General features: G+C 34.1%; 2 protein-coding genes across 11 annotated transcripts in view; one reads left to right on the top strand and one right to left on the bottom strand.

Annotated features, from left to right (window-relative positions):
• The window catches only part of ANO3 (anoctamin 3), a 391782-nt gene that overhangs the window by 367900 nt on the left and 9428 nt on the right, over nt 1–14454 (top strand). For 5 of the 10 annotated variants that reach the window (XM_054699330.1, XM_054699329.1, XM_054699332.1 and 2 more), the window contains 3 exons: nt 1868–1948; nt 2125–2230; nt 2515–8046. In XM_054699330.1, coding sequence (XP_054555305.1) covers nt 1868–1948; nt 2125–2230; nt 2515–2697 — 370 coding nt within the window. In that variant the 3' untranslated portion in view covers nt 2698–8046. Of the gene's footprint in view, nt 1–1867; nt 1949–2124; nt 2231–2514; nt 8047–9813; nt 9897–12253; nt 12375–14314; nt 14405–14454 lie in introns of those variants that run through there. The other 5 variants (XR_008553471.1, XR_008553472.1, XM_054699326.1 and 2 more) reach the window with 5 other exon arrangements.
• Nucleotides 13159–14454, bottom strand: part of SLC5A12 (solute carrier family 5 member 12) — a 44639-nt gene continuing 43343 nt past the window's right edge. Inside the window, exon 15 of the mRNA XM_037522562.1 lies at nt 13159–13315. Coding sequence (XP_037378459.1) covers nt 13163–13315 — 153 coding nt within the window. The 3' untranslated portion in view covers nt 13159–13162. The remainder of the gene's footprint in view (nt 13316–14454) is intronic.

Here is a 14454-nt window from a genome sequence, read left to right as displayed (position 1 = left end):
TTTTTGGTTGCTTTGCTTAATTAAAGATCATAGCTCCCTAAATACTAGAATTTGAATTGCATTTCTCACCACTATTTTAAAAATGTCGAGAAATTCCAGAATGTTTTTGATAAAGCTTTGGTAATTTTTCATTTATTTAGATCTCTTTGAATCAGTTGGAAACCATCTAGTCATCAGTTTGAAGAAACATGTTTTATGATTGTTTATTTAACAAATTGTGAACTGTGCAAGAAGCACTTTTACATACCAAATGATGAGGGTTGTCTCGAAGAAAAATCCATGTGTGATTGTTGCAAATTATACAAACATTCCAGACAAGCTATGATTATTCAGGCTTGAGCACTTAGCAGACACTCTTTTATAAAATGCATAAAACTATTACGTCATTTTAAGGAAAATTATTGACAGTATTTATTTTCACTAATAAAATTCAGGCTTTGAAATGAAAATTTGAATTTTGGATAACTTTTATCTACCACTACAATATCTACAGATTGTTTTTTTCTGATTAAAATCAATACTGATGTTAACAATTGTGTTTTTTTTTTTTTTCATAAAGCTGTGGTAATATCTAGATGATCTTCATAACTACAGGAATAAATTTTCCAAATTACCTTTATATGATGTTATAAATCTCCTTAAGAGATAAATTCAAATTACAAGATAGACTTAGGGATTTTAATGTAAGATCCATATGAAAAGTTCAGTGCTGTATTGAAATTAAACTTTATTTAGTTTAAGATTTCCCATTGCAACTAAACTTTAAAAACTGACTACATATACAAAATTTTGCTGAGATATCAAAGAAAAATGTGCATAACTATCTGAAACGCTATTAAAATAGTCCTCCTTTGTCCAATTACTTATCTGTGTGAGGCCAGGTTCTCTAAATACTCTTTAGCCAAATCAACATATTGCAATAGAGTAAATGCACTAGCAGACATGAGAATGTAGCCGTCTTTTATGAGACAGACATCAAAAGGGATTTTTAATCACATAAAAACATTATAATTCTTCATACCACATTTTTCTTTTGCAAAAATATAGCTTTTTTTTAATGTGCTATATTTGTGATAACTTATATCTGAACAGGTATAAACCTATGCCTCTGAGTCATACGCATTATTATAAACCAGTGTTATCTAGTAATTTTTTTAAATAAAATTATCAATAATAAAAAATGTGGTATGCATATTAATTTTAATGGATTTGACAGTACTTTTACATGAATTGGTACATATTTTATAAATGTCTCAGCTTTAATTTCTAATACATAAAATATCAATAGGTATGTTGCTATGCAAATGGCTTTGAGACCCCCAATAAATTTTTAAAATATTGATATATAAGATAACTGAAAATATAAAGGATTTTAAGGCTTATGGGCCTAGGGAAAAGTTTTCTCTATAAACCATAGTTCTTTAATCTGTATAATGGAAAGAATAATGTATATCTTCTAAGATTGTTGTAACAACCCTGACCACAGTCTAATCCCTAATCTTATATCATAGGGATTTTTGCCTCTTTTGTTTATTGTTGAACACCAAGCATCTAGATTTTTCTTAAAAGAAAAAAATTGTAGGTCCTCAATAAATACATATTGAGTAAATTAACAAATCACAAATAAATATGTTTATTGACTGGCTGTTTAATTATAAATTACAGGGGGAAAATGACCAAGAGTTTATCTCATTAAGGGGCAATTACAGATATAATGGAAGTTAGGGAATAGAATACAAGAGTTGAAGTGCTAGGAATTTATAATTTGAGTGGAAATGAATCTTTTAAATCCTGTCATTTGTAATGAAGGAACTGCACTAGAAATTGATGAATCTCTGAATCACATAATACTTTTCTTTTCTCTCAGTTGCTTAAAAGGATATGTCAACAATAGCCTCTCCTTCTTTGACCTGAGTGAGCTCGGTATGGGAAAATCTGGTTATTGCAGGTACTTGCTTTAAATTATAGTTCTTTTCTTCTTCCTTTCCCCATTACATTACCTCCCCTTTACACATTAAAGAACCCATATATATATCATTTTGGAATATATACAAATCAAGAACATTTGGGGCCTCTACACATTAGTCTCTGTTCCTCAAATTCTTTGTTTTTTGTGGGTTTTAGGTACAGAGATTACAGAGGTCCCCCTTGGAGTTCCAAACCCTATGAATTTACCTTACAATACTGGCACATCCTCGCTGCTCGACTGGCCTTCATCATTGTGTTTGAGGTAATTCAAAGACTGATAAAGTTATTTTGAACAAGTATTATTTATAATGTGATATCAGTCTAGCACAGTAAAAAGAGGAAAAAGCCCTTCATTCCTCCTAGCACTTATTTGATGGAAGGCAACAGTACTATTTCAAATGCAATCTTTGAAAATTGATACAGATGATATATTCTATGTTTCAATGTTTGATCGACTGTTAGTCAAATACAACATTGGGTATTCTTTTTTATAATTAGCATTTCATAATCTTTGAATATTGTACTTTTCCCCTCTTAAATTTGCAGCACCTTGTTTTTGGGATCAAGTCATTCATCGCATACCTGATTCCAGATGTACCAAAAAATCTGTATGACAGAATACGACGGGAGAAGTACCTCGTCCAAGAAATGATGTACGAAGCTGAATTAGAACATTTACAACAACAGCGGAGAAAAAGTGGTCACCCTGTTCATCATGAATGGCCTTAGTTGGTGCCTGTTTCCCAGTAGGAGCAGTAGCCATGGGAATCACAGCAAGTTCAAATTTTAGGTGGGATCTAGGAGGAAGGTTATACCTGGCAATCATGTGTATATTGTGCTCCTTGGAACTGCATCGCAGTTATCTCTGGTATTTGAAATAGCCAGCATTTCTAGGGAAGAAAAAGATGACTCCTGACCTTAAAATAATGCTTAGATTGACATTGCAGGAAGCCAGAATCTAATTCTCAGAACCAGACTCAGGGAGTTGTGTGTTTGGAGACCTCCACCTTCCATCAGCTGTAGCGTAATAGGAAGGGTAATGGTGAGGTTTCTAAAGACAAGATTTCCATGTAAATGTTCACACTCCAGGAATGACTTAGAATTGTGTTATCTTCATTCACATTCTAATGACTTTGAAACCATAGGGTGAGTTAATACATGCAAGAAATAATCAATTATTGCCTTTGCTGCCAAAAATCCATGTCCCTTCAGCTTACAGGTTTATAAGAATTTCCCTTGTTTCTTGCTGAGCTTATGAACCAGTGCCACAGGGAAATTATGCTGCTTTATATTTACTATGCAGTTGAAGAATTGCACATCACCTTAATAGTCAAACCAAAAATCTAAAATTCCAAAATGAATACAATTCATGAAATAATATTCTGTTGCATCTACTACATTCAAATCTATTTTGTCACTGACAGGACCAGTTATACTGCCTTTCTTTATAACTAAATGCCAATAGAGCCACATGCATATAAAACATGAATGGTTATTTTCATATCATTGAGAAGATAAATCCATACTTTACTGCAAAAGGCAGTTTTATAGTACATTTAATATTTCGCTTCCTGATTTATTACAACAGCTCTCACTGAATAACTTGAACTGCTGTAAATATGTTGATTTTCCTTGTACCTTTGCACCTTGACAATGTGTAATGCAAGTTAATTTATCAGCTCTGAGAACATTGGCACACTATCCCATTTGTGACTTGTTTATTGAGGAAAACAGAAGCCAGATGCTTTGCAATATGTATGCTTTTCCAACAATGTCATCTCTTGCTCATGAGCTAATGAAAGTAATGCATGAATATAAATTTATATTATTTGTAAAAAAAAAAAACACTTTTTTTTCACTTTCTTTTCATCATTGAACAGAGTTTTGTTACTATTTCTTTGATAGATTGAGTTTATTTTTAAAAATTCCCTAGAAACAAAGTCAAATTAATTGTGAAAGACCTCAATTTGCTTTATTGTGCAGCTTCTGTTTCAGTGTCAGTTCTATTATCTGTTAGTGTGACTGTTCATAGTCTAAAGAAGTGGGAATAATGGGGCATTCAATTAAAGGAAAGTCTGTGGAGGCACAAGCTTTGGTGGCCATCTGGGCAAAAGAATTGAAATAAGAGGATGTACAGCAGTAAGTAGGACATATTTCCATATAAAACGTCAAAGCTAATCTCAGTTTTTTCCTCTCCTAGAAATAGTTTGGGAGATTATACACACTCATATATATCTTACTATTTTGGTTATTATTTGTCCAATTAACTTTTGTCCAATTAAACATAGCATAGATAGTCCCAAAATTTACACAGGCCAATTCAATGCAATTGAAATATACACTAAGATTTCTCTAGTAAGAAAAGTATAAAGTTGTTCTTACTATTTTTACAATCCTTACACTGAAAATGTTTTTCTTTTTTGCTTTCCCTTGTTTCCCCCAGGGAAAAGCTAATATATTACAGTTGTCGGGTAGGTAGGTGGTTGGTTGGTTTTTGTCAAAAATATTCATATCCCTACTTGTCGTCTAATTCTGAGCAAGGGGACAAATTTCATACTCTAAAATTCTTTCGCGTGCCCTTCCCACATGGGATTCTTTCATACACATTGCATAGAGATTCTGTTTCTGCCACCTGTGTATTTATAGTAACTAATTCTACTAACTCCACAAAGGAGTTCTAACCTCCTGCATCTTTGTAGCATCTGCATTTCTTTTACTTGGTTAGTTAAGTGTATTACAATGCCTGAGAATAAATACTCTCTGTCTGTTAAAGACATAAATGAATCTGATATTTATATCTTTTCCAAATGAGGGATACAGGACAAAGATATTTGTCCTGTGTGCAGCAAAAAATAATGATAGTTGTGCCCTTGAGAATTCTTCTCTTTAGGAGTTAGTTTTATATACCACCATCAGGGTTTAAAATCATATTGATTGCCTAGAGAGAAAAAATGTGAATAAAGAAATGTATTTTTAATAAAACATTATAATATGTTGATAATTTTGAAACTGGTGAAAAAATAGAGTAACAGTGAAAAAATTTTCTGAGATTTTTCCTTTTATGAAACAATGCAGTAGACTCTAGCGAGGCCTTCATCACTGTTGACAACAAAATATTACAGCCCAAAACAGTATGTTAGTTTTATTTCACTCTATTTTATTTGAAAGAAATGTTTTATATCATGGTTTTCATATGAATGCAAATTATTTCTCAAAGATTTATATAGCACACACTTTTCTCAGGAATTCTGTATTATGTGAATGCTGCTTATATATTTTCATATTCTAAATTGTTGTCTTTTCAAGCAAATAACTAATACAAATGTGCATGTAGTCAGCTTTGACAGTTTGTTCAGAGCTGAAGCGCTTGCAGAGTAGGATGTGGAAAATCACTCTAGATTGTAGCTGACATAGTTCACAACTGTCTGAGTCTCCGCATGCACTTGTAGATAATGCTGCTGCGTGACTGCATGATGAGATACAACTTCTGAATGTTGCACAATTTTTCAAAATGACTCCTAGAACAATCTATTGTAGAATGGAATGAAAAGAAGCTTTTTTCACTCAATAAATTATCATATGATATGGTATTTTTCTATAATTTGCATGTTGGATTTATTCCTTTTTTTAAAGGATAAAGTGATTTGTTGAGTGTGTATGGGGAAAGGAAATTGCTCATTCTTTAGCTCTATAAGGAAATTCTTGCAGGTTCTTGCCCCACTCATTAAAAAGTTTTCATTTTAGTCTTCTGATAAGCTCATTGTTATTTTCAAGGCATTTGCATCTGAAAGTGCAGATGGAGTATCATATTGATCCTAATAATGATTTGTACTAGAAACAGATGGGAGAAGCTTGATTAGTTTTTATGGAACTAATAATGCTTCTATCACACAGAAACATTTTCTTTTTTTCTGACTTGTGCTGGCTCTGTCAATCATCACGATCTCCTTGGGACAGATGAAGATCAATTTTAGTCTAGATATAGTACCTGTCAAGATAGTGGACATGTAGGGCCAACTGTCAATAAGAAACTACCAAATTGTGAGCGTGCATGCATACACACACACACACACACACACACACAAACCTAATGGTCAAAATTGAAAATTGCTTGAAGAGTTGCTGACAGATAAGGCTGAATGTACTAGTTTGTCAATTAGGGGCAGGTAGACTTAAACCCAGAGTATGTGGGGTGTGTGTGTGTGTGTGTGTGTGTGTCTGAGTGTGATTGCATACACACACTCACAACCAGCATATCTTTTATATAAGAACCAGTGAGCACTTACTCTCTCTCAGATACACCCATTCAGTGTCCCCAGTCTATTTTCTCTCAAGTATGATAGCAAGTCCTGGAAATCATTGTAGGTTTTATCCAGGCAATCAGCATCTTATTTCTCTGGTTTTCATAGCTTATCAGGGAGAAGCCTATACATTCAATCTTAGAGCTTTATGACTGTCCCAGTGTGTGCTCCAGCACAATTCTCCCTGAAGAAAGCCTCTTGTTCTGGGTACAGACAGTTCAAAGTGGGAGTCTTGAGTACACTAGACAGTCAGTTATGTGGATGTTGCTTTAATCTTTCCCTAAGAAGGAAGGGCTGAGATTTTCAGGCATATATGTGTATTGAAATCCTCAGAATACTTCCATGTCAACTCTCACTCTCTGTAGGAAAAGCATCAACTCTCCTTTCTGTTTTTTGGAAAGTAAAACACTCCTAAATTATTATTGATAGTTGTAAAACAAAAGTTAATGAGATCTGTTTAGATATTTTTCACTAAAAATAGTTAAGTGGATGGCTAGTGCCATGTGGTACACAAGTTGTTTCAAACCATTATAATTATTTTGTCAATATCCAGATGAACACTTTAGGGCGACTTTAGTATTTAACAAGTGCTAAGAACAGACAGTTTGCTTTTTTTGGGCAGCTTTTCTCCACATGAGAAGAGGGGGATTGAATGGCCAGAATAATCTTGATGGCAAGAATAATTGTGGAAGCAATGCTTTGGGAATGGTGGAGGGGATGTCTTCCCACCTGGGCAATATAACTGTATTTTGAGGTTCTATTTCAGTATTTGCTATGTACACATCCTGCCTTCTTTTTAACTGAACAAGTAGCTACAATTAAATTCATCTTTTAACATTCAGAAGAAATGAAGATTTTTCTTTTTTTCTTTATCTTTCTCAATGATGAAGCTAAATAAAGTAAACTTACAAATCAGTGATAACTCTAACCAAAAAATAAATGTTTCTATTTTCCAAGTTGCAGATGAAAATACATTTAAATACATATATATGCAATTTTAGCTTCTTAGTGTGTATCCCCTATATACATGACCTCTACACTGAATTTTTTCAAGTAGGAAAGTGCTATGAGAGTTCTGTAATTGAAGAGGGAATTGGGGGAATACTATATGTGTGTGTTATTGTTAACCAGTCAACATTTCTTTGAAACTCTCATGAGAAATTTTCAAGTGAATTTAAGTAAACTTTGCTTTGTTGAAATAGATTGAATCAATTATCCAAACAGTATTTCTAAGGTGTGTCTTCAGGGCAGTGTTCTAAAAGTAGTGAACAGTAAAGGTACTTAATAAAAACCTTTATAATGTGGGTTCCAAATAAGTCAATAGCATTGCCTAATTGCTCAGTTCTCTATAAGTTCTGCCTGTTGTACTGCTACGAATAAGCGGTTTGGGGATTGCTCCGTTATTTTTCACATGGCAATCACACTAGGGCATTTAATCAATACACTGCATGAAATTAGTTTTTTAAATGTGTCGATGCAGATTCTGTAATTGGAAACTGAGTGTTCTAAACACCTGTGCACACTCGCTTTAAAATCTTTTTTAAAAGCAGGTGAATGTTTCTGGAAATTCCAAAGGACAAAGAGGCCAAGGTCCATAAGAGGTATCACCATTATACAATGCTTTTCTTGATTTATAGTAACTCACTGTATTAAATCATAAAATCATCTTGATGGTTACGTGTGTGTGTGTGTGTCTTAAGACCTTAGTAGCTCAAATATTTCAGGCAATATCGATAACACTAAAAAAATAATGTTTTATAATATATCAAACCTTATTTTGAATTCTCTTTACTTGGTTGCTTGATAGACCTGACAATATATTCATATAAAAATTTAAGGGTATTTTTGCATCCCACTCCTAACCCTGCAAAGAATAGTCACATTGAGCACTTGAACACATTTCAATATGAACTTATTTTTAAAAGAAATTATTTATATAGCTATCCTCATTCTACAGACATTTTTCCTAAAATTTGTTAACTGTATAAATAGAACATCAAATTTAGAAGTATTCCAAGTTTCTATAAAAAAAAACTGTAAAATTTTGGAAATACAAAGATATCATTTTTCCATTCAGATACAGAAATAACATTGCCAGCTGAAATTTTCTATAATAATATTTTTTTTGCCTAATTTGTCATGACAATCTAGTGAGTTGTTGATATACTGATACCTCAATTAAAGGCCATCCTGCATTTTAGTAGTCAAATATTTATAAGTTTAACTTTGCATTCTGAAACTATAATGATAATTACAAACAAAAGTGCAGCATTAAAGCAAGTTCATGAGTGTTTTATCCACATAGATTGATTTGGTCAGGAGATTGAATTGGAGGATGAAATAATAACATTGTCTTTGCAAGAGTTATAAATAAAAGTAACCAGTAGGTGAGTTACTATCAATTATGAGTTACAATGAATAATTTAAAAATTTTGTATTTTCATATATACCATTGCCAATACCAATTAAAATTTTATCAGTTTGCAAATAGAGTATACTCAAGGTTATTAGTGGTGGATAAAAGTGGTTAATTTTGCAGTGAGCCTAGAACCTTACACTATTGTAGTAGAGCACATGAGATTTTTAAATATATGTAAATGTATATAGAGCTGAAATATCTAATATTTTAAAACAATTTATGTCTAAGGGAATAATTAAAGGGAGACTGCTTTATTTTTTTTCCTCTTTACCTCTTGGATCTTTGTAATACTGTTGGATTAAGATTGTAATACCATAAAATATTTCAATAATATTTTCTTTGAAACACCGTTTGAAAACCCCTTGGTCTGTGATTCCTTTTTTCTCTGTAGAATACAATGGTATTAATCCATACAACTGCAAAATAATGAAGCTTGTAGTCAAAGAATATTTGAATTAACATTTACTTTAAAACTGAATTTCTAGTATGTTTAGAGAATCACAGTTGCTTTTAACTGTGCATTGAATCATAGATTGAGATGCTGTTTACTTATCAGGGTTTACATTTTACATATGTACTACCTAACAAATGATAGGCTTGAATATTGCATTTTTCAGTAATAAACTTGTCTATATAGTGTTTTTTTTTCTTTCTTCAAGAATTTAGGACCCTTACAAAAATTAACCCCTGGAAAATCATATTTTAATTAATGGCATTAAAAAGGCTATTGTTTGGAAATGTGTGGCTTGACTTTTAACTTATACCTTATGTTTATCTTGTTATTTCTGATTTTCAAACTAGTTTGGTAGCACATGAACTAAGCCAGTGTCTCGAAATTCCTAAAGAGAAACAATGAAGCTATTTAAATTAAAGTAAATACCATAACATATGCCATGTTCTTCGCATATTGCAGACTAAGGAGCATTAACTATCCATGTGGTCCAGTCTCTGCTAAATATTTCACAGGATTTACCCCTGTAGATCCTTAAAACAACCCTACTAAGTAGGGCAATTTTTGCTGCTTTTAATTTGTGAATTAACTAGAGTTTTGAATCTTAGCCAAGATGACTGACATCATTTATCTCAGAACTTATGTTTCAACTTAATCCCTCACTTCATCAACAGGCTGTACTTCTTATTCCAGATGGTGACAAAGAACACTGGTCATCAAAACAAATTTACTCAGAATGAGTGAAAGAGGCATTGAGGTATGTCTTCCATTTATACTAATACATTGAAATTTTTAGGCCATCCTAGGAACTCATTGTTCACAGCTCTTTTTATTGACTATTCTTGGTTATTTTGTGGCATAAGAAACAGCCATACATTTCACCCATTTCCATGAACTGGACTGAACCTGGCATTAGATGACCTTAAATTGTACCAATGGCCTTGACACAGTCCAAGCTGATAGTCCTAAGGAGGGGCAAGGATAGAAGAGAGGTGCTATTGATTCTGCACTTTTTAGTTCCATTCCCCTTTGCTATACAACAAATGTGGTTTCTGGATACTGTAAAAGATGACTGTCCTGTGAATTCCTACCTTCCTACCTACTCTTTACCTTCTAATAAATTTGAACATGTTTGTTCAGTTTAGAAGGAATCATTATATTGACCGCAAGTGGTTATTGAAACATTACCTCATAATACTGTAGACTCCATTATGTGAGAGAAAACAGCCATTTTTGTAATAATGTAATAGTATCTTCCATTTGTAAGTCATTGTATGCTTTGATAATACACCAAGTGAGAGACTGTGTGACTAAAAAAGTGATCCTGAAAATATTTCTGAGATAAATGTAACATGGTGGATTATCTATAAAATAATTTGTGAGTAAAATTTATGAGATAAGGGCCTCCCTGGTGGTGCAGGCAGTTGAGTGCAGTGCTGTGAAGCTGTCCACAACCTCTGCAGCACTGGTTCAGTACCAGCCGGCTGGCGAGAATCCCACATGGTGTGGCAGACCTCTCCTGTCTCACCCGCTGCTCCCCTCAGCGGTGTATTTTGTCAGTCTGCCTGTTTGCGCTCTGTCTCCGGTGAATACTCTCACCCTACCATGCATCTGACCTTTACCCCAGTTTTTATTTTATTTTTTTTTAAGGTTTATTTATTTATTTGTTCAAGCACTTCGCAGCCCAGCGCTCAACCACTGCGCCACCAGGGGAGGCCCTGTACCCCAGTTCTTGTATGCATGAAAAAATAAATATTTTTAAAATTTTTGAGATAATTTGTGTATAAAATGAAGAACTACTTTTGGACTGTCAAGCAAAAGTTCAAAATCTTGAAATGTATTCTAAATTGTATATCTGTGTATACACGTAAGCCCCCGCTGTCTATTACCCAGAGCCCCTATATGCGGGGAGGGGTCTCTGTGACTAAAGAGAACCTTATCGGTTCACAGCAAGCTCAGACCTCTCCTGTGAGGACATCTGTGCACTCTCTGGGTGAGGAGTTGCTGGCTCACAGTGAAAAGTTGGTAGATCATGATGTGAACTCTGTTATCTGAGTGTTCGTCTGTACTTCAGGCACCCTTGGGAGACAGTGGTCCACACTGGTACCATTGAAAGGGCACTACTTAGTATTTTTTCTTCAGGGTTAGAATCTCTCAATGGGGTGCAATGAGAAGATAAGATGCAGTGGTAGTAACTGATTTACCTTTTTTAAAAAGTGAAAATTGGTAATTGCCAAAGAATATATGGGGGGGAATTCATATATATATATATAGTGACCCCTGCTAATCTCATTCTCATCCTCAGGGTTGTATTTTTCCTGTGTCAACTATTAATTAAATCAATGAGGTTTAGCCAAAATTTCAATATTCATCTAATATTTTTAATTTCAAATTCATAGGAATGTCTTAACTACTACATCATCAGAAAAGTAATTGCATTGTACCTCTCAATTTGCAAATCCTTACATCAACACCTTTATTAGATTGCTTGATTAAAAATACTTCCAGAAATCCTGCTCCTTATTTTCTGATATTGTTCCAAATATACCCTTTTTCTTATTTCTTCCCTCCTTTTTCCAAATGTATGTCTTCTATTCTCTCTTTTAAACTATAGCACATTTCTCTTTCTATCCTCTCTTCTTTGAGAGCGGAGGAGAAAGGCAAGGATTGGGCTCTAATTTGTAATCTCCAGTTTTTAATCCTCATTAATTCTTCCCTCTTTATCTTCTTTCTCCGGTAATAAATACTGGCAATATGCTTCTTTACAGGATTTCTCCTCCTGGGTAACATTGAAATCACAATGCCTGTTTGGACCAGTTCTTTTACTTTGCTAACATACCATTTCTAGACCTCTTGATCTTACCTGGCCACCAAAATAAATATCTGACGCCTGCCCTAATAGACCTGATGCCCAGACATTATTTGGCTTCCTATTATCATTCATCTTATCAATCTAGCCCCCATGGCACTGCCTTTTACTTTTTAAGGATGTTATTTCTTCTCCCAAAAACTTTCACTGCATTATCAACTCGCCTTTTTGATTTATAGTCCCCTCTTACTCCAGAACTTTGAAAAATATTTTCTGGAATTCAATTAGAACTTCTGTTTCCTTAGCCTGACTGAAGATGTTGAGTGTGCAGATATGAGCTGAGAGTAAATCCTGTGGACAATCTTTTTTGTACCAAAGAAGACCCTATGCTAGTAAAATCTCCTATGAGCTGGTAAGCTATCTGCAAGGTTCTTTCTTTTACACAGTACTATCCTAGCAACATCCTGTAGGCCATTCCTTTCCTGATTACCCATTTCTGAAGAATGACTATGGACTTCTTACTGTGTACAGAATCAATTTCTCAAATAAGGTGATAGGAAGAAATATTATGTTGAAATTACAAAAAGATCTGAGCATACCAGTCTCTCCTCTGTTCTTAACAAAGTTTATCTTTAAAGCTTGGTCAGGGAAGCTATAGGAGCAAGAATGACTGGAAGATGATTTAAGATGTGTATGCATGGGGGGGATGTTTAAGGCAGTTAGGTCTGTTCCAACAGCAACTTCTGGAATGGTATGTATATGTGAAATATGCCTATTTCCTCTGAAGTTTGGGATTTGGGGTAGATGTCAATCCTCCATGTTATCAGCAATGACAGAGAAGCATTGATATGCATATCTGCTTCCACATTTTCTATGTAAGCTCCAAAATATTTGATAGTTTAAAAATTACCTCAACACCCCATTAACTTTAATATGATACAAAGAAATTGATTCTTTGCAATATAATGAAATCCAGTCCTACTTTATTTAAGAAGAAAGTTGCATATGCACTTAAGGTTTGGCTGTTTTTTCTCATCTGAAAATTGGATCTTCCAAGGTATATCCTGAGGAACAGTTATTTATAGTTATAAATAAGTATAAATAGACATTAGACATCCCTGTCTTCTAGCAGTGAAGACTACAAGTCTGTTATCCAATAGGCAAGAAGAAAATGGAGAAAGGGAGCGAGGGAAAGAGAGAGAGAGAGAGCTGCCTTAGAAATGGGTAACCTTTTCTAACACCATATTGTTGTAGCTTTTGTCTTTGGGGTCATATCCTGGAACAGGAACCAAGCTCTCCCCGTTGAGTCCATTCTGGAAGACAGATTCCACCCCTTGTTTCCATGCTCTGCCATTCTCAACATTTTCCTGAAGAAAACAGAAAAATACATATTAGCCAGACAGCCTTGATGTACTCCAAATAAAACTGAGGAGATCTTGATTGGACCTCTTCCTCAAAAAAATTCTACTATTAATATAAAAGCAGAATAAATAATTCCGAGTTAACACTTCCTTATTGATTACTTTGGTATCTCCATCTAGGTAGGTATTTCTAATAGGGATTCTTTGTGTTGATTTTATATTAATAGACAGAATTTTTTGAGGAAGAACCCCAATAATAAAAACTGAAAGAATGATTTCCTGAGCATTTACAATGTACATTTTGTGAAGGAATTTATTCATTTCTCATTTAGTATATCATGCCTGTGAGGGAGCAGTGTTAGCAATGTGGAAAGACAAACCTGCATTTCAGACAGAGGTGGCTTATTTCCTCCCTGTGAACAGCAAGGAACCTTTATCATAGCAAGAGCACCTGCATGCAGCCTCCCCTGGAAGCTGCTCGATGTTATTTGGAAAAGGAGCCCAGTAGTGACATACTAAGTGTTCCCATTCTCAGCCCCAACCGTAGGAATGGAAACTGCTTGCATCAAGACAATTTATCACTTATTCCAGGAAATTCTAGCCTAGGAAGACATCTATCACCACTAAATAACTTAATTCTTTGCTTCAAGAAATTCCTTAAAAGCTGTTTATCCAAACTATTTGCTGCTTAACCAGCAGCCATCTCAACAAAATTGTTTGCTGAGGTGAAAAACCTCCTCGAATTGTAGGTTACTCAGTGAGACAAACTCCTTGCTACTCAAACCATTGTTTATGTATCAAGACTGACTAGAGAACTTTAATCTGGCTATATAACTATAAAACTGACTTATCACAAATTGTGTCCAACCCCAATCAGAATTTTTCATTTAAAGATCCTCATTCAGCTACTTGAACTTAGAGCTCTGTTAAGATGTTGCTCTGCTTATTACAATGACTATTAAATCCAGCTTGATTTCATATATTTTTTATTATTGTGCTTTGCAGGGAAGAGAGTAAATTGACAACTTAGGTGATATGATATGGATGAGGAGTCCTTTTCCTGGAGTATTAAAAGGATGAAACATCTGAGACTGAAAGATCAGTAATACACACTATTTGAAAACTGGAAGAAAAATATATATTTA

The sequence above is a fragment of the Talpa occidentalis genome, unplaced genomic scaffold, assembly GCF_014898055.3.
Source record: "Talpa occidentalis isolate TD23 unplaced genomic scaffold, MPIMG_talOcc4v2.1 talOcc4.3, whole genome shotgun sequence".
Taxonomy (NCBI): Eukaryota; Metazoa; Chordata; class Mammalia; order Eulipotyphla; family Talpidae; genus Talpa; species Talpa occidentalis.
Note: the sequence above shows the minus strand (reverse complement) of the source record. Positions and strands in the feature narration are given on the sequence as shown.